At 38.7% G+C, this 17,836-nt stretch overlaps 3 protein-coding genes across 4 annotated transcripts; all 3 read left to right on the top strand.

The window, feature by feature from the left end:
• LOC117627764 (protein LEO1 homolog) lies at positions 1-5,365 on the top strand. Of its 2 annotated transcripts, none has more exons than XM_034359998.1 (12): positions 1-338; positions 1,172-1,491; positions 1,725-1,851; positions 1,955-2,140; positions 2,482-2,658; positions 2,935-3,066; positions 3,283-3,462; positions 3,550-3,681; positions 3,968-4,072; positions 4,156-4,404; positions 4,726-4,883; positions 5,039-5,365. In XM_034359998.1, the coding sequence occupies exons 1-11, from the start codon at positions 225-227 to the stop codon at positions 4,858-4,860; spliced, it is 1,857 nt and encodes a 618-aa protein (XP_034215889.1). In that variant the 5' UTR covers positions 1-224; the 3' UTR covers positions 4,861-4,883; positions 5,039-5,365. The 2 variants fall into 2 exon arrangements, with proteins under 2 accessions (XP_034215889.1, XP_034215888.1); XM_034359997.1 differs by having other exon boundaries at positions 6-338; positions 4,726-4,904.
• Positions 5,366-5,763: 398 nt separating this feature from the next.
• LOC117627748 (chaperone protein ClpB1) lies at positions 5,764-10,275 on the top strand. The gene is made up of 7 exons (XM_034359978.1): positions 5,764-6,226; positions 6,791-7,973; positions 8,095-8,276; positions 8,394-9,016; positions 9,098-9,377; positions 9,469-9,666; positions 9,770-10,275. Exons 2-7 carry the CDS (start codon positions 6,824-6,826, stop codon positions 10,064-10,066), a joined length of 2,730 nt encoding a protein of 909 aa, XP_034215869.1. The 5' UTR covers positions 5,764-6,226; positions 6,791-6,823; the 3' UTR covers positions 10,067-10,275.
• A 2,911-nt stretch (positions 10,276-13,186) lies between these two features.
• LOC117627102 (flavonoid 3'-monooxygenase) lies at positions 13,187-16,145 on the top strand. Its single transcript, XM_034359015.1, has 3 exons — positions 13,187-13,779; positions 14,074-14,517; positions 15,262-16,145. The coding sequence occupies exons 1-3, from the start codon at positions 13,342-13,344 to the stop codon at positions 15,910-15,912; spliced, it is 1,533 nt and encodes a 510-aa protein (XP_034214906.1). The 5' UTR covers positions 13,187-13,341; the 3' UTR covers positions 15,913-16,145.
• Positions 16,146-17,836: the final 1,691 nt, after the last annotated feature.

Below are 17,836 nucleotides of genomic sequence, written 5' to 3'. Positions count from 1 at the left end.
CGGGTCTGCCTCGTCCTTTTGACAACTAGTGTACGTAAAATAAAATTAAAACTACATGATTTAATGGGAAATTAGGGATTATTATTTTTTTACTATATAGATAAATCACTGTCGTCGTGGGAAATTTGGATTAGAGATAGAGAGGTGAACAAAATCAAGCGGAGCCAGATCCGCGCCCAAGTAAAAAAGCCCCGAGGAGCTCCGAGCACAACGCGCACGCAGAGATGGGGGAGGAGAAGAGGCATCAGATGATGCAGAACCTGTTCGGCGATCAATCCGAAGAAGAAGAAGAGGTTGATTCCGAGCACGAGTCCAATCCCCAGCCCAATTACCCTTCTGTATGATCCCCCGATTTTCTTTTTCGTTTTCAATTCAGATACCAATTGCATATTTGTAAATTTTTAGGTTTCGATTTTCAACTTTAGCTGTCTTCATCTTCAACTTTGAAGCGATGCTGTGCTTTTGTTAATGGTGGTAGATGCTTTGGTTAGAAGAATGTGTCTTGAGGATTTGATTACGGTTCTTTTTACTGTTGGGGGTTTATATATATGTGTTTTTATTTTTTATTTGAAGAAGAAGAATGAAAGATAAGAGGTGGGTTGTGTTGAAGAACAGAAGCACTTTTGTTTAACAATGATTGACACAAATATCTAATGCATTTAAGCTGAAATTGCACAAGCACAAGTTATTAGTCTTATCATATTACTTTTCTGTCAATGGATAGTGGGAACATAAATAACGTGCGAGAAGCTCAACATGTAATGGTGTTGAAGGGATCATGAGCATTTTGATTTTCTTAAAGTCATCACGGGTCATGACTCATGAAATAATATGCATCATTTTTTAACATGTTCAATTTTAGAGATGAAGATGTGTGGAACGTATTTGTGGAGGAATCTTGTGACTGTAAGGAACTAAAGGAAGTCTCTGGCTCACTAAAGTAGTTGGGAAAATTTAAGGATTGTGTTTGGCTATTAGTAATATGAGTTGAATCTTATATGATGTAGTGATTATAAGTTATTAGGTCGACATGTATTTAAGTCTGTAATTGTTTTAATGTATCGTCATTATGCTTATGCTGAAAGTTTGAAACAATCCTTTAGCACTTGTAACAACCATAGCAGCATCAAGGTGCTTTGTGAAAACATCTTCGTGATGGTTTTGTTTTCAGGATGAAGGAGAGGGAGCACTGGAGCCTGAGGGTGAAGGTGAAGTAGAGGGCCAGGGGGAGGTAGAGGTAGAGAGTGATGCTGAGCAGCGTGATGTTAACCCTGATCCAGGAGAAAGTGAGGGCGAAAGAGAACAAAGTTCCCAAGAAGTAGAAATTGGTGATCAAAGAGAAGAAAGTGATGGAAAATATACAGACACTGATGAAAAAGAAGAGTTGACAAGCCGGAGACGAAATGTGATTGAAAGTGGGTCTGAGAGGTCTGAGGAAAACCATTACCCTGACAATGAAGATGACGAGGTTAATCAGGCTAGAAGTCCGAGGTAACTCTCTCTCTCTCTCTCTCTCTCTCTCTCTCTCTCTCTCATACAAATATACACGTGTGCTCAGTGAATTTTAAAGAGCATATCTGAAGCAACATTTTTTTCTTCTCTTTTATCTTAGTGGATCTTCATGGCAATGTGCTGGCATCAAGCACTGTGCTTATTTTTGTTTCCAGAGAAACAAGAAAACTTACTGTATTTTGACTAAGGGGAAACTTGATTTTAAACTTTAGATCCCCTGACGAGGAGAAGGACCATACTCACATCGCACACTCTGCTGTTCGTAATGTATTTGGTGACTCTGATGAAGAAGAACCAACGGATTACGCTGTTCAAAATGACATTGAGCATGAACCAAATGTGAGTACCAATTTGAAAAACAATATTCTTAAATCTTTCATTTGTTGAGGCTGTTGAAGAGTCATAAATTTAAAAATGATTTATACGTGTGTTCCTGCCTTAGAGATCCCCATTGGAAGAGGAAGGGAGCTATGGAAAGAGTCCTAGACTAGAGGATGTAGTGGCTGATGAAGATGCTAGATATGATTCAGAAGAGGACAATATTGAGGCTAAACCTAGAGAGAAACCAGTTGGCCCCCCATTGGAACTAGAGATTCCACTGCGTCCACCTCCTGCTCATCCAGAAAAGGTTTGAATCCTTATTCTACATGGGGGAATCACTTTTAAAATATTAAATCTTTTGCTTTGTGTATGAGCATCTTAGACCACATTAGATGGATGCAATCTATTTTTTGTAAAAGTGCATTTAAGTTAAAGATGCTAAATTGGTTATTATTTATGCTCTATCGTTTTCCATTCCTTCATCTTCTTTATTTCACTTGGGCACTTTTTGGGATACTTTGGAATTACTTGACTGCTATTGTTTATATTCACTATTGGATTATGAAATAATTAGAAGAAAAGTCATAACTTTTTCAATTTTTTTGACTTGGTGGAATATTTTTATATTCAAATGTTATCCTTATGCAGATGAACATGATCAAAGTTTCAAATATTATGGGCATTGACCCCAAACCGTTTGATCCAAAGACATATGTGGAGGAGGATACATTTGTGACAGATGAATCAGGATCTAAGAAGCGTATACGTTTGGAGAACAATATTGTGCGATGGAGGAGAGTTAGAAATCCAGATGGCACAACATCGGTAAGTAATTATCTTTGTTCTATTCTGTTATACATGCAAATTGGTGCTTTTTTTTGTCAGATTAGGAAAACTTTGTGTGTGTTTGTGTGTATGAACCTTAACATTTCGATTTATCCCATATGTTGTTGGGTTTTTCAAATTCTCTCATTTCATTTTGAAAGCCAATATAAGTTCAACTTCACCATAATACCCATTTTGTGCTGCACTCTTTACAAGTTTGTTTTCATACATCGTGCACTCATTAGTGTTTAACCTATTGTTTCCTATGATTTGTAGTGTGAAAGCAATGCACGATTTGTGAGATGGTCTGATGGCAGTTTGCAGTTGTTAATTGGGAATGAAGTTCTAGATATATCCGTGCAAGAAGCACAGCATGATCAAGCACACCTATATCTCAGGCACGAAAAGGTAAAATTCCTAAATCTGTTGGGTGTGTGCGTGTGTGTATGTCATTCATGAATATATGCATGGCATACTCTGTTTGCATCATAAATCCAGAAAAGATTCCAAAAATGTTTGAAGATATTTCTGAACTGCCAACTTAGAAATTGCTCATACTATGTTATAGAAAAACTCGGTATCCAAGATAATTTGTTCCTAATTACCTGTGCTTTGTACTTGCAGGGAATTCTCCAATCACAAGGAAGGGTTCTGAAGAAGATGAGGTTTATGCCATCGTCCTTATCATCAAATTCACATCGACTGTTGACTGCTCTGGTTGATTCTCGACATAAAAAAGTGTACAAGGTTAAGAATTGTGTTACTGACATCGATCCTGAGAGAGAAAAGGAGGAGAAAGAAAGGGTAATTTGTTGCATATTGTAGTTGTTTCTGTTTTGTATGTTGTGTCACGGAACATCTAAATTGATTTTTTTTTCGTTTGGGTTGTAGGCTGAAAGTCAAACAATCAGAGCTAATTTACTTCTTAATCGGAAGAGGGAGAAGGTCAATCGAAAGTATACACCGACTGTGGACAGGAGGCGCCAACTTTCACCTGGTTTCTTGGAAGATGCTCTTGATGAGGTATGTTATTGATATAGGGGTTGGGGGTGGGGGTGGAGAGTGGACAGGATGGGAATTCCTTTGTGTTCTCATCAATTCAAGGTTTTGTGTTCTTTTGCAGTACACTCAAATTATTAGATTGGGAGTTTTTCAGTTTATGCCATTTGAAGATTCTCAATTTTTCATTCTTTTTGTGGATGTGGAAGGCCCATTAATAATTCTCTAGTACATAACTGGAATTTTTTGTTTATTTACCTATCTATTCAGACCCAAGTTAGGTCTCTTAGTTGATCATTTTGGTGTTCAGGATGATGAACCAGATTATTATGAGTCTCGTCATTCTCGCCGCCATATAGATGAGGATTTGGAAATGGAAGCTCGAGCAGAGAAACGCATTTTGAATGCTAAGAAGGTCGTATAACTTGAGCTTCACAATTTCCCCTAATAGTATATCGTTTCTGCTAAACTTGTTGACTCTTGGAATGTTACTCACAGGGAACTAAAGACATCCCTCGCAAGTCATCCTTGCCAACTGCCAAATCATCTCGGCGTTCAATGGATTTCTCCGATAGTGAGAGAGGCGAGTCTGAGTATGAAACTGATGGGGAAGAAGATGAGATATCTCCTCCACGTAAGAGGGCTGAGGATCCAGAGCCAGAATATGAAGATGAGGAAGAAGAAGAAGAAGAAGAAGAACACGAAGAAGCCGAAGTTAATGAAGCATCCGATGAGGAGGAGGCTGAGGTATGTCTCTCCTCTTTTGAGTAGAAGTGTTTCTGTATTATAATTTTCAGCATGTGGATCTGTTATATTGTTACCATAAAAATAGACTTGGAAAGTGTTGCATCACGAAGATATAAAATAGGAAGTATATGGCTCCATAATTCTTTCTTCTGAGTTGGCTTGAGAACATTTACGATCAATTAACCATTCAGTTTTCTATTGAACCTACTTGCTTGTAATTCTTCAAAGGTAGGGCGATTTTACTTATGTCAAGAATTAGTACGCTTATTATGTTCTAGTAGGCACGATTTAATATTTAATATTTCTTGGATATACTTGTAGGAACCTAAGCAAAAGGCTAGGGAGTCTGGACACAGTCACAAGCGCAAGGAAATCGAGTCAGATGAAGACTCTCCTCCTAGGAAGGCTGCACCACATCGCAGAATGGCGGTTGTTTATGATAGTGATGAGGACTAAAATCTTCATTTGGATTTTTGCATGTGAGTACTTTAGACTATAAGGTAATTGGTTGTTTTTTTGTTCTTTTCTTTGGGGACATAATAGATTTGATAAAGTCAGTTCTTTTTTGTCCAACGTTGAGAAAGATGTCATGGATTTTGAGTTTTGCTCTTGAATTTCTATCATTATTTTGCAGAAACCTTGGCCAGCCTGCGCTCATCCTGGGGATTAACCGGAGACAAGATCAAATGCCATGGGTTCAAATGATAGATATGAACCGTTCGTTGCAACTGTCTTTGCATCCAAACTGTCATGTGGTTCATATCTATTTGTCCTCAAATTTTGGCTTTGGTGTTAGAACTCTGTTATCTGTCTTTGTGTCTTTTTGTCTTTGTGTATATATATACCAACAAGTAGTTTGTTGATTGTTATATTGGGAAATTGATACTGAAACTCGGGAGATCTGTCATACAGTTTTTGCCCCTTGAAATCTACAATCTTATTGATAGCACATTTAACCGCACGTTGATTTCTAATTTGAAATATTTCTCCTGATTACGTAGTTTGAATTTGTTTGGTTGATGAGAAGCTATACAATTCCATTTGGGCTGAAAAAATAAATAATTTTTGTAGGGATTTCAATTTCAATTTTAATTTTAGTCCTTGAATTAAAAGCCTAACACAAAACAACTAAAGAAACAAATCTTTCATCTTTTTTTTTTTTTCATCTTCTCTTATCTTATCCACCCGTTGGACCTAATAATTTCTGGCATGGTCGCGTGTTAGGCCACAGGACTCAATAATTTATCGCATTAAGAACAATATGGGAAGATTATGAGTAATAAGATGAAAAGAATAAAATCTAATTTCTTATTTATTTATTTAAAAAAAATATTCAAGTATAATTACTTTTTCAAAGTTGAAATGATGAAAATTGAATAGAGTTTTTGAGTTTTTAATTAGCAACAAATTACTTTTGGGTTTTCGATATGATAGGTGATTGGAACGGGCGGAAGCCACTGGATTGATGATAGATGGTGCGTTTCGAAGCAAAAGGCTTTAATAGCATTGCGGATTTTTTTATGAACGAAGATTCTGGAAATTACGAAAAGCCCATGAAAGCTTCCCGCTTCGTCTAGTACATTCTGGGTGCTGTCGTGTCGGCCAGATGCGTCTCATCTCCCCTCTCCTTAAAACTCACTCTCCCGCACTTTCAAGCTCCATGCATACAAGAACACAGAATCGGCTCTGTTTTTGCTAAACCAAAACAAAAGAAAGCAAAGAAATCAAGCACATAGAAGATCAAAGTAGCAAAACGCAATTCCACAATACCCACCATTGTCATAGAAAGTCGCAGCTTCAGCTTCCATCTTACAAGCACAAGGTATGTGGTGCAAGACTCTTCCTTTTCTCATTTCTCTCTCTCTCTCTCTCTTTTAATCTATGAATTTTAGACTTTCTTTCAGTTCGCCTCTCGTTTTTGGGTTGAACCATTTAATTTAATATGCTTGTAGCAAAGCCCCTGTCTTTTTTTGAATTTTTGCGAAATAAGTTGTTGATCTATGATTGTGTTTAGGTTTTTAATTTTAGCCTTGCTATATTGTTAGGTTGAAATTAATCTCCCAATACGCTGTGGGCATGTCTCGAATTGTGGTTTAGCCCAACAATGCATTATGCATGCATCCTTGACTAAATTTTCAGAAACCCAGAAAAAAGCTTAAAATTTTCTTCTTTTTTTTAAAAAAAAAAAATTTATATAACTTTTCGCTTGCGAAAGACATTGTTTTATGTATTGAAGAAAACAATTTTAATGATTCATGAATTTCGTGCCATGCATGTTGTTTTGGATAAAGCGTTGTGCAGCTTTTGATCCTGACTTTTCTTTTTATGAAACTTTTGATCCTGGCTTTGCATATGCATTAATGTTGTTTTTTGTTTCGTTTGGTAGTGTTTCTTGCGTATCAATTAACTGGTGAAGGAAATGAACCCTGACAAGTTCACCCGCAAGACCAATGAGTCTCTTTCTGGGGCTCATGAGCTGGCTACGGATGCCGGCCATGCGCAATTCACTCCACTCCACCTTGCATCCGCGTTGATTTCTGACCCCGATGGCGTTTTCAGGCAAGCAATTGCCAACGCTAGTGGCAATGCAGAGGCTCCACGGGCCGTGGAGAGAGTGTTCAATCAGGCGCTCAAGAAGCTTCCATCTCAGTCCCCTCCCCCGGAAGAAATCCCAGCCAGCACTACTCTCATCAAAGTGATTCGAAGAGCTCAGGCAGCGCAGAAGGCAAAAGGGGACACTCACTTGGCTGTTGATCAGTTGATTATTGGGCTTCTTGAGGATTCCCAGATTGGGGATTTGTTGAAAGAAGCTGGCATTGCCCCAGCGAGAGTGAAATCGGAAGTTGAAAAGCTTCGTGGGGAAGGGAAGAAGGTGGACAATGCCCATGGGGACACCACTTTTCAGGCATTGAAGACTTATGGACGAGATCTTGTTTTGGAGGCCGAGAAGCTTGACCCGGTTATTGGCCGAGATGAGGAGATAAGGAGGGTGATTCGGATTCTCTCAAGGAGGACTAAGAACAACCCAGTTCTAATTGGAGAGCCAGGAGTTGGAAAAACCGCTGTGGTTGAAGGCTTGGCTCAGAGGATACTGAGAGGAGATGTTCCTAGTAATCTAGCGGATGTGAGGCTCATAGCATTGGACATGGGTGCTTTGGTGGCGGGGGCAAAGTATAGAGGAGAGTTTGAGGAGAGGTTGAAGGCTGTTTTGAAGGAAGTGGAAGAGGCTGAGGGGAAGGTGATTCTGTTCATTGATGAAATTCACCTTGTTCTTGGTGCTGGTAGAACAGAGGGATCGATGGATGCGGCCAACCTCTTGAAGCCAATGCTTGCTAGAGGTCAGCTCAGGTGCATTGGTGCAACAACTCTTGAGGAGTACAGGAAATATGTGGAGAAGGATGCTGCATTTGAGAGAAGGTTCCAACAGGTTTATGTGGCTGAGCCTAGCGTTCCAGACACAATTAGTATCCTTCGAGGGTTAAAAGAGAGATATGAAGGTCACCATGGTGTGCGAATTTTGGACAGAGCTCTGGTTGTTGCTGCACAGCTTTCAAGTCGATACATCACAGGTATGGACTCAATTAGCTAATGGATGTATAGTTTCTTGTTTTATATTTATATAAACTGAAGCTTTGGCTGTGTTGCTTAAATTTTCTTGGCATTGAATTTCTCATTTCTTTTTATGTATAGGGCGCCAACTCCCTGACAAGGCAATTGATCTAGTTGACGAAGCCTGTGCAAATGTGAGAGTCCAGCTTGATAGTCAACCTGAAGAAATTGATAACCTCGAAAGAAAGAGAATGCAGCTGGAAGTTGAGCTTCATGCACTTGAGAAAGAAAAGGACAAGGCTAGCAAAGCTCGTCTGGTTGAAGTGAGTGCTAGACCTCCAATCTATTATTAGAGAATATTTGTCTTCTCCTAAGTTGCAGATTCTGTTTTTAGCGAAGTTGTTCTTGTTCTTCTGTTGGCTCTAACATTTAATTCACAGGTTCGAAAAGAGCTTGATGACTTGAGAGACAAGCTTCAGCCCCTGATGATGAAGTATAGAAAGGAGAAGGGAAGGATTGACGAGCTTCGAAGGCTTAAGCAAAAGCGCGAAGAGCTCTTAATCGCTTTAGCAGAGGCTGAAAGAAGATATGATTTAGCCAGGGTTGCTGACTTGCGGTATGGGGCTATTCAGGATGTGGAATCTTCTATTGCAAAACTTGAAGGTAGTACCGATGAAAATCTGATACTGACAGAGACGGTTGGACCGGACCAAATTGCAGAGGTTGTGAGTCGCTGGACAGGCATACCTGTCACAAGGCTTGGCCAGAATGAGAAAGATAGGTTAATTGGGCTTGCTGAGAGGTTGCATAAGAGAGTAGTGGGGCAAAACCAGGCAGTTGATGCTGTTGCAGAGGCTGTTTTGAGGTCAAGAGCTGGCCTAGGAAGACCCCAACAGCCAACTGGTTCATTCCTTTTCTTGGGTCCAACTGGGGTCGGTAAAACTGAGCTTGCAAAGGCTCTTGCTGAGCAACTCTTTGATGATGAAAATCTGATTGTGAGAATTGACATGTCTGAGTACATGGAGCAGCACTCTGTTTCACGCTTAATTGGTGCTCCGCCTGGGTAAGTGCATTTGCAATTTTTCTTCATACATATGTTTCCTGAATTTAGCATTATAAAATCTGACTCATTCACAATTTACAGGTATGTTGGTCATGAGGAAGGTGGGCAACTCACAGAGGCCGTGAGGCGGAGGCCTTACAGCGTCTTATTGTTTGATGAAGTAGAGAAAGCACACACAGCTGTTTTCAATACTCTCTTGCAAGTGTTGGATGATGGAAGGTTAACTGATGGCCAAGGTCGTACTGTTGACTTCAGGAATACGGTGATTATTATGACTTCAAACCTGGGAGCAGAGCATCTCTTATCTGGTTTAATGGGCAACTGTACAATGCAAGATGCTCGTGATCGAGTTATGCAAGAGGTATCTTCAGTGATCCCTAAAGGCGATTTGGCATTCTGATAGAATTGCTTGTTTGGTACGGTACTTAACTTGCGTTTTGGTACTTGGACAGGTGAAAAGGCACTTTAGGCCAGAGTTGCTGAATCGACTTGATGAGATTGTTGTGTTTGATCCTCTTTCACGTGACCAACTGAGGAAGGTTGCTAGGTTGCAAATGAAGGATGTTGCAGTCAGATTGGCTGAGAGGGGAATTGCTTTGGCAGTGACTGATGCAGCATTGGATTATATTCTGGATGAGAGTTATGATCCAGTGAGTATCTCTGCACCGAATTGTATTTTGCAAATCCAAATTTATGGTCTGCTCTACTTTTGCATGAAATACTAAACGATTATTTCTTTCTTCCAATTTCCAGGTTTATGGTGCTAGACCAATCAGGAGATGGCTTGAGAAGAGGGTGGTGACAGAGTTGTCAAGAATGCTGGTGAGAGAAGAGATTGATGAGAACTCAACTGTGTATATAGATGCAGGGCCAACAGGAAGCGGGTTGGTGTATCGGGTTGAGAAGAATGGAGGGCTTGTTAATGCTGTCACGGGCCAAAAGTCAGATGTATTGATCCAACTTCCCAACGGGCCAAGGTCTGATGCTGAACATGCAGTTAAGAGGTTAAAGATTCAGGAAATGGATGAGGATCATGACATGGATGAGTAAATTTCTTTTTGTCTTTAACAACTTATGGCAAAAGGGTTGTAAGGAAAGTGTTGTATTTGTGTTCTGCAGTGAGTTTGTGAGAGTTGCTTTTGGACCTAATCAACTATACTTAATACTATGGTCCCAAGTGTTTGAATAATGTTTAACCACTTGTTCCCTTGTAATGGGTTGTTTTATATGATCAAAAGTTTGTGTTTTCTTTTGTTTAATTTCTCTTCAAGGATTATTCATATCTGTCTCAAAGGCATGCTCCTTTTACACTTCCATGAAATATGACAAGTTAAACAGATGGCTCTGTCGTTTAAGGTCTCCAGCTCCATGGCTCCATTTAGAAGAGTCAAAACGGCTCGACTCTTTCGGTTTTTGCACAAAGAAGAAAAGAAAGAAACAGAGAGAAATCAAAATCAAAATCGCTAAACGCAATTGTTTGCAGATATGTCTCTGTTTCAGTTTGTGTTAGCTCCTGTGTTTCTTTGTTTCTCTCTCTTCTAATTTCGGGGTTGAAGACTCTGAATTCATCATCCATGGCTTTTATGGGGTAAAATTAGTTAATCTTGTCTGTTTTTTTTCAATTTGTAATAAGAGAATTCAAGCAGTTGTGAAATTTGGAACATCAGAAACATGACTTTTTTTAATGTTGGTTTTTATATACTTGTGTCTAGTTGAATTGAAGCTTTAATCAGAATGCGTAATGAGGAGGAGATTATAAAGGAGGGTAGTTGAATTGAGATTCTCCCAAAGAGAAGTAAGAAGAACCCAATTCTAAATGGAGAACTGCTGTGTGGTTAGAAGACTTAGCTCAGAAGATGCATGCCCCCAATGATGGGATGGGAGGCTCAGAGAGTCATAGGCATTGGATATTGGGGGGAGTTAGATGTTTGAGGATAGGCTGAAGGCCGTTTTGAAAGGAGCGGAAGAGACTGATTCTATATATTCAGCTTGTTCTCGGTGCTGGTCGAATACAAGAGAGGAGTCTATGTCTATGAATGCATGCATGCAGCCGAGCCACGAGACCACCATCTCCAACCCATTATTATAGTGTGCCACCATACCAATAGGTTTTTAATCAAGTTGATGTAGACAACTTTAATGTGTAGGGTTTGCTTTCTCAGTTTTAATTAGGTAGCAAAATATCTGAAGAAGTGAGTAGTTAGCTAGCTATTCTGTGCCACACAATAACGTGGGACGTGGGTGACTGTAAACAAGTTGATACATTTGATTTGATTTGGGGGGTTGGTTGCATTGCATTCAAGTTAAATTTAAAGGTTCCGTGACCGACATATAAAGAGATAGAGTTAATTTGTTGCAGTAACGTTAAAAGATATTTAGTCATACACTCAATTGTGGGTGATTGTAAACAAGCTGATACATTTGATTTGATTTCGAGGGGTTAGTTGCATTGCATTCAAGTTAAATTCAAAGGTTCCGTGACCGACACATAAAGAGACAGAGTTAACTTGTTGCAGTAACGTTAAGAGATATTTAGTAATATATCCAATCTTAGCACAAAAAATATAAATAAACCCTACACCATTTAATTTCTATAACAAAGTAAAAAAAAAAAAAAACCCCCCAAGAAATAACAGCTGACTTTATTTAATTTAATGATGCCCTATTGAGTGTTTTGGGTTTTTTTAATGAGTTTTTGGGGTTAGACTTGTTTTAAAAAATATATTACAGTTTTGTAATTTATAAAAAGTTAAAAGCTTTTTTGTTATGTTGTAAATGAACTTTGAGTATTTTTATAATTTAGGTCTCTATATTTAGTATAATAATAAATCTCCATTATCTTAATTATACTCTCTAATATATATATAGAGAGACTGTTTCAGTTAAGGAATCTTGACATTGCATTTTATAATCCGATATATATATATCTGGAAGAAGTAGGTCCTTGTGAATTTCCGTGCACAATCAAAATTCCAATTGCTATACACGTGTCAACCCCAACTTCCCTAATGAATTATGTGTATATTCTTTTTCATCAGCTGCATGTATAATATTGGATCCCTTAATTACCTACAAATCAAAGTGAACTTCAGTCTTTGAATACCTAGAAGGAAGAGTGTCATATATAGGAATCACGATCTCATTCTCACCTAATTAAATAATCAATATAAAGTAAGTGAATATATGACGTGAACATGAAAACGTTGAAAGGTAAGCAAAGGTTAGGACCCTTAGGATAGCACCTTTAGGAGAGGAACTGTTACTATTTTCAACCAATAATATAATAATACGTCTTGATTTTTAAGAGTATTTCCAATCAATATGTTAAAAATGTTACATAGACATTTAACGGTTAGAAATAATATATCATATTATTCCAATCGAATTGTCAAAACTGGCGTAGAATGAGAGCTGGAGGTTCAGCCATTATTTTTGACATTCCAAAAGCAATACGTTAAATAAATATTTTATTATTTTTTAAAGGCTTTTAACAGTACTTTCGTTTATTATTTTATTATTTGTTTTGAATGATTTGACGGTTAAAAATTGAACTTTTGTAAAGATTCGATGAACTTATATGAGTTGGAAATGAAGCCACGTGCCTTCATCTCAATCTGAGTTTAAGTAACGCATTATTAATACGGAACTTAGATACGGGTTCATTGACATTGTGCAACCATCTCACCTCACCTCACCTGACTGTAAATTTTACAGCTTCATAAGAATTGCGATACTCTACTCCAGCCAATATACAATCAATACAAGAGCTTTTGGTTCACTTTTCTTAAGTGTAGTTTGAATTTGTAAGGCCATCATTGCACAATTTTCGCGCATGCAAGAAGAAAATCCAAAATTGTCCACACCGAAACGGATTCCGGCTGAAAAACGTAATTCGTATGTAAACCAGCTAATACAACTATCATTATCGTATGTAATTTCTTAGGTAGGTAGGTAGCTACCTGGCTATCATTATCTTATACACAAATTACAATTAATTTACTTAATATTAATTGATCACTTAATTTACCATTTTGTCCCCCCTCCCAAAAAGAGATAAATGACAAGGAGGAGGGGTTGAAAGACAATTCTGTGCACTTCGCATCTTCCATCACATCATTCTCCGTAATTAACAAACCTTCAAATACGCATCTACCATTCGTTGATATATTATCATCCCAAAAACCAAAACCTAAATAATAAAAAACTCAACCTAACCCACCCAACAGAGCAAACACGTTCCAACCTACTAAACGCACCCCAACCCCCAGTTTTCTCCCCATCTATATATGATCTCCAACACATAATCTTGTAAACTCGAACATAAAATGTTTATTCTCATATTCATCACCGTCGTCTTCGTCGCCCTCTTGTACCGTCTTCTGTTCTCCGGCAACCGCCACTCCCTCCCTCTCCCCCCCGGCCCAAATCCCTGGCCTATTGTTGGGAATTTGCCTCATTTGGGCCCCGTCCCCCACCACTCCCTCGCCTCCTTGGCCCGCCAGTATGGGCCTCTCATGCACCTCCGCCTCGGCTTCGTTGACGTCGTCGTCGCCGCCTCCGCCTCAGTGGCGTCCCAGTTCCTGAAGACCCACGACACCAACTTCTCAAGCCGGCCTCCCAACTCTGGCGCCAAGCATCTCGCTTATAACTACCACGATTTGGTGTTTGCACCGTACGGTCCGCGCTGGCGGATGTTGCGGAAGATCAGCTCCGTCCATTTGTTCTCCGGCAAGGCTTTGGATGATCTTCGACATGTTCGCCAGGTCAGCAAATTTTGTCCTCATCGTCTTCAATGACTTGGTCCTGGTTTACGTTGATTTTCTGCTTCATGATTAATGCATGTATTATTATTAATTAAGGCACTAACTTAATGTGCTAGCTCTTCCTTAACGGACGGGGTCACTCTTCTAACCCCAAAAAAATTACAAATTTTCTTATATTTATGAGATTCAGTGATATATTTATTTATTTTTAAAAATATATATATGATCAGTAAATATGTTACATGAGTTGAACTGACGGAAAAATTAATTGACAAAAATAATTTTGTAACGCAGGAGGAGGTAGCTGTGCTGGCGCATGGCTTAGCAGGTGCCGGATCAAAGACAGTGAACTTGGCTCAGCTTCTAAATGTATGCACGGTCAACGCCCTAGGGCGGGTGATGGTGGGGAAGAGGCTGTTTGGTGACGGCAGTGGCAGCGGCGACGAGAAGGCGGACGAGTTCAAGGAGATGGTTGTGGAGATGATGGTGTTGGCAGGAGTGTTCAACATAGGTGACTTTATCCCCGCCCTCGAGTGGCTGGACTTGCAGGGCGTGGCTGCGAAGATGAAGAAGCTGCACAAGAGGTTTGATGCCTTCTTGACCGCCATTGTTGAAGAACACAAGAAGAGCAGCGGCGGAAAGCATGGGGACATGTTGACTACTTTACTCTCGCTCAAAGAGGATGCTGACGGTGAGGGGGCCAAGCTGACCGACACCGAGATTAAAGCTTTGCTTTTGGTACACACACACTCTCTCTCTCTCCCCCTCTTTCTCTCGTTGCCTCCATTATTAATTTTTGTCTTCTTGTGGTGCTCGAGTGTCCAGACCGAAAGATGACCTCAGCTGAGCTCACGGGAAATAACGAATATATTGTTATTAATGTGTGTGGTGGGCTTGTTTGGGCGTTTTACCGTCAATTGAATCCGACAATGAATTAGAAAGATAATATTATTATTATTAGTTTGGGTGGGGGTTGTGTGGGCCTTTGACAGTCAAATGAAGCAGGCAATCAATTAGACAGAAATTATTAAACATAGAACTCGAGCAAGGCCCACCAACGAAAAATATAGTTTTTTTAAAAAAAAAAAAAAAAACAAGCAGCTTCTTAGAATACGTGACGTGTCTTTCACGTGACCCACGTCCGGTGCATAGTTACCATAGTACATACCCTCACTTGTATTCATTTAATTCAAATTCCTTACTATCATTTTTCACGTTGGAGGAATTCTTTGTGCATGACTTTTGTTCTTTGTTGGATCGATTTTGTATTGATAATGTGTTACTAAATTTTGTTATTGACATGTTATCGACAACGATATAAATTATCGATATTGCATTCACGTTTGTCCTTCGATAAAGAATGAGTCTCTTCTCTCACTATTTCTTCAAAATGTAGGGATCTGTCCCTTAATTTTTTTATGGCATGTTAATGTCTGCCTTTTTGCTTATGTAATTGACTTTTAATATAATGCATCCATACAGAATATGTTCACAGCTGGTACTGACACGTCATCAAGCACAGTGGAATGGGCTATTGCAGAACTCCTTCGCCACCCCAAGATTCTGGCCCAAGTCCAACAAGAACTTGACCAAGTAGTGGGCCGAGACCAGCTTGTAACCGAACTGGACCTACCCAACTTGACCTACCTCCAGGCCGTGATCAAGGAAACCTTCCGGCTCCACCCATCCACCCCCCTCTCGTTGCCTCGCATGGCATCTGAAAGTTGCGAAATTAACGGCTTCAACATCCCAAAGGGCGCCACTCTCTTAGTCAATGTATGGGCCATATCGCGTGACCCAGAGCAATGGAAGGAGCCACTTGAGTTCCGGCCCGAAAGGTTCCTACCGGGCGGGGAGAAGCCCCATGTGGATGTTCGAGGGAATGATTTTGAAGTGATCCCATTTGGTGCTGGGCGCAGAATATGTGCGGGGATGAGCCTGGGCTTGCGTATGGTCCATCTAATGGCTGCAACCCTAGTCCATGCATTTGACTGGACCTTGGCTGATGGGCTAACCCCGGAGAAATTGAACATGGACGAAGCATATGGGCTCACTTTACAACGAGCAGCGCCTCTAATGGTGCACCCGCGCGCAAGGCTAGCCCCTCATGCATACAAAGCATCATCATCTTGATTCTTGAGATAGAATTTGAGGTTTTGATGCCAATTTTATGGTAAATTTGGTGCCTCCTAGCTGCTACTATTTCTGTTCCAAGTTTAGTTTGTATGTTCAGTTAACTAGAACAATGGTTCTATCTGAATATCCTATCAACAAAAACAGTGCTTGTAAGTTGTATCGAATCAAAACCCATCAAATACGCTCCTCGCTCGCATAAAATATTTTACTCAATTTATTTCAAAATCTCATACAATCGCATATATTAATGTGAATTGAAATCATTATCTATATCTTCTTAATGAATTTGAGTAAATATTGAATTAAAATTGAAGGGGATACTTTTCATCAAACATACTTAAGTGAATTCATTCATTTTTTTAAAAAAATTCCTTCACTTTTTATTTACTTACAAGTAAATAAAAAGATTTTTATTACTATTAGTCAGTTATGATTTATTTAATTCGTAAAGGATGGTTGAAATAATATATTTTTAAATAGGCTAGCGAAGCTAAGATTTCATGTGTGTTCGGGCCTCTCACAGAATATAAACAATAAAAAACTTGAACTCACAAGACATACTAAAACATCAAAAATCATATTGAGTATTCATTACAATCACCATTGTTCTTGACGAGTTTTCATATTTTGATATCATTGCTTAACAACCTCGTCATCTATACTATTAAAAATGTCTCTCTCAATATATGCAACGAAGTAATCATTCATCCATAAATTGAAAGACCTATTAAAATCAATAAAAAAAAAATCAAAATCAAAATTTCACGAACTAAAAAAAATCATAAATTAAAAAAAGAAAAAGAAAAAAAGAGAACTACTAAAAAAACTTTAATTGAATAAATTAACCTAATTAAAACTTGATAGTTTAATATGGAGATTGAGAGAAAAACTCATAGGCAGTGCATTGAGAAAGTCTGCTTTGCTGCTTGTGTATCTCCAAGAAAGGAGAAAAATGGGTTAGGTTTTTATCGATTTTTGTAAAAGGGTAAATATATAATAAACATATTAAACCTTTGGGAAAAGGAAAGGAAAGTGGCTTAAACTTGGTGGAAAGGAAAACAGGATTTGGTTGCTGGCCCAAGTGATAAAATAAACATATTAATTACAATAACGCTACGGGCACCAACTCATTTACCAACTTTTAGATACCAACACATGTGGCACATGACATGGCAACCCATGTCATCTGCCATCTCATCTATTTTAATTACATAATTTGTTATATAAATAAAAGAATTTCACACTGAAAAAAGAAAGAAAAAAATAAAATATAACAAATTATGTAATTAAAATAGATGAGATGGCAGATGACATGGGTTGCCATATCATGTGCCACATGTGTTGGTATCTAAAAGTTGGTAAATGAGTTGGTGCCCGTAGCATTATTGTATTAATTAATATAGATTATTCAATTATTCAATAACAGCAATACATATTACATTTTAAAAGAAATAAAAAAAAGTGAGTGGGGGCCAGGGACTGCACTGGTCCCTACGTGCCTCCGCCCTCAATTTATGATTTCTTATCCTAAACTCTCAATTAAAAGTTAAAATTATCGCCATCCTGATTTTAAAATAGGCCACATTTGTGTCCACTCACTACTTAAAAAAACGAAATAGACGACGGAAATCCACCGTCGTTGTGATTCTTTGAAAACCGTTGTTAAAAATCGACCGACATCTTTTGAATGTCAAACTACGACGGTTTTTCATCGTCGTTGTTAATTTGTAAAGACGACGGTTTTACCTAAAAATCGTCGTCATTTAAATGAAAATGATGACGGTTTTGCCTAAAAATCGTCGTCATTTAAATGAAAATGATGACGGTTTTTCCTAAAAACTGTCGTTATTTATATGTAAAGACGACGCTTTTTGGAAAACTGTCATTATACATGCTAAAAAAATTGATTGTCATTATTTTG

The sequence above is a fragment of the Prunus dulcis genome, chromosome 5 (assembly GCF_902201215.1).
Source record: "Prunus dulcis chromosome 5, ALMONDv2, whole genome shotgun sequence".
Classification (NCBI taxonomy): Eukaryota; Viridiplantae; Streptophyta; class Magnoliopsida; order Rosales; family Rosaceae; genus Prunus; species Prunus dulcis.
The sequence above is the reverse complement of the archived record's forward strand: the minus strand, read 5'-3'. Positions and strand labels throughout refer to the sequence as shown.

Bases quoted from the DNA above. Each gene is read 5' to 3' on its own strand.
- LOC117627102 (XM_034359015.1), top strand. From the start codon at position 13,342: ATGTTTATTCTCATATTCATCACCGTCGTCTTCGTCGCCCTCTTGTAC. The intron at 13,780-14,073 runs GTCAGCAAATTT...TTTGTAACGCAG, and splicing joins ATCTTCGACATGTTCGCCAG to GAGGAGGTAGCTGTGCTGGC. The intron at 14,518-15,261 runs GTACACACACAC...GCATCCATACAG, and splicing joins AGATTAAAGCTTTGCTTTTG to AATATGTTCACAGCTGGTAC.
- LOC117627764 (XM_034359998.1), top strand. From the start codon at position 225: ATGGGGGAGGAGAAGAGGCATCAGATGATGCAGAACCTGTTCGGCGAT. The intron at 339-1,171 runs GTATGATCCCCC...TTTTGTTTTCAG, and splicing joins CCCAGCCCAATTACCCTTCT to GATGAAGGAGAGGGAGCACT. The intron at 4,073-4,155 runs GTCGTATAACTT...TGTTACTCACAG, and splicing joins GCATTTTGAATGCTAAGAAG to GGAACTAAAGACATCCCTCG.
- LOC117627748 (XM_034359978.1), top strand. From the start codon at position 6,824: ATGAACCCTGACAAGTTCACCCGCAAGACCAATGAGTCTCTTTCTGGG. The intron at 8,277-8,393 runs GTGAGTGCTAGA...TTTAATTCACAG, and splicing joins GCAAAGCTCGTCTGGTTGAA to GTTCGAAAAGAGCTTGATGA. The intron at 9,378-9,468 runs GTATCTTCAGTG...GTACTTGGACAG, and splicing joins GTGATCGAGTTATGCAAGAG to GTGAAAAGGCACTTTAGGCC.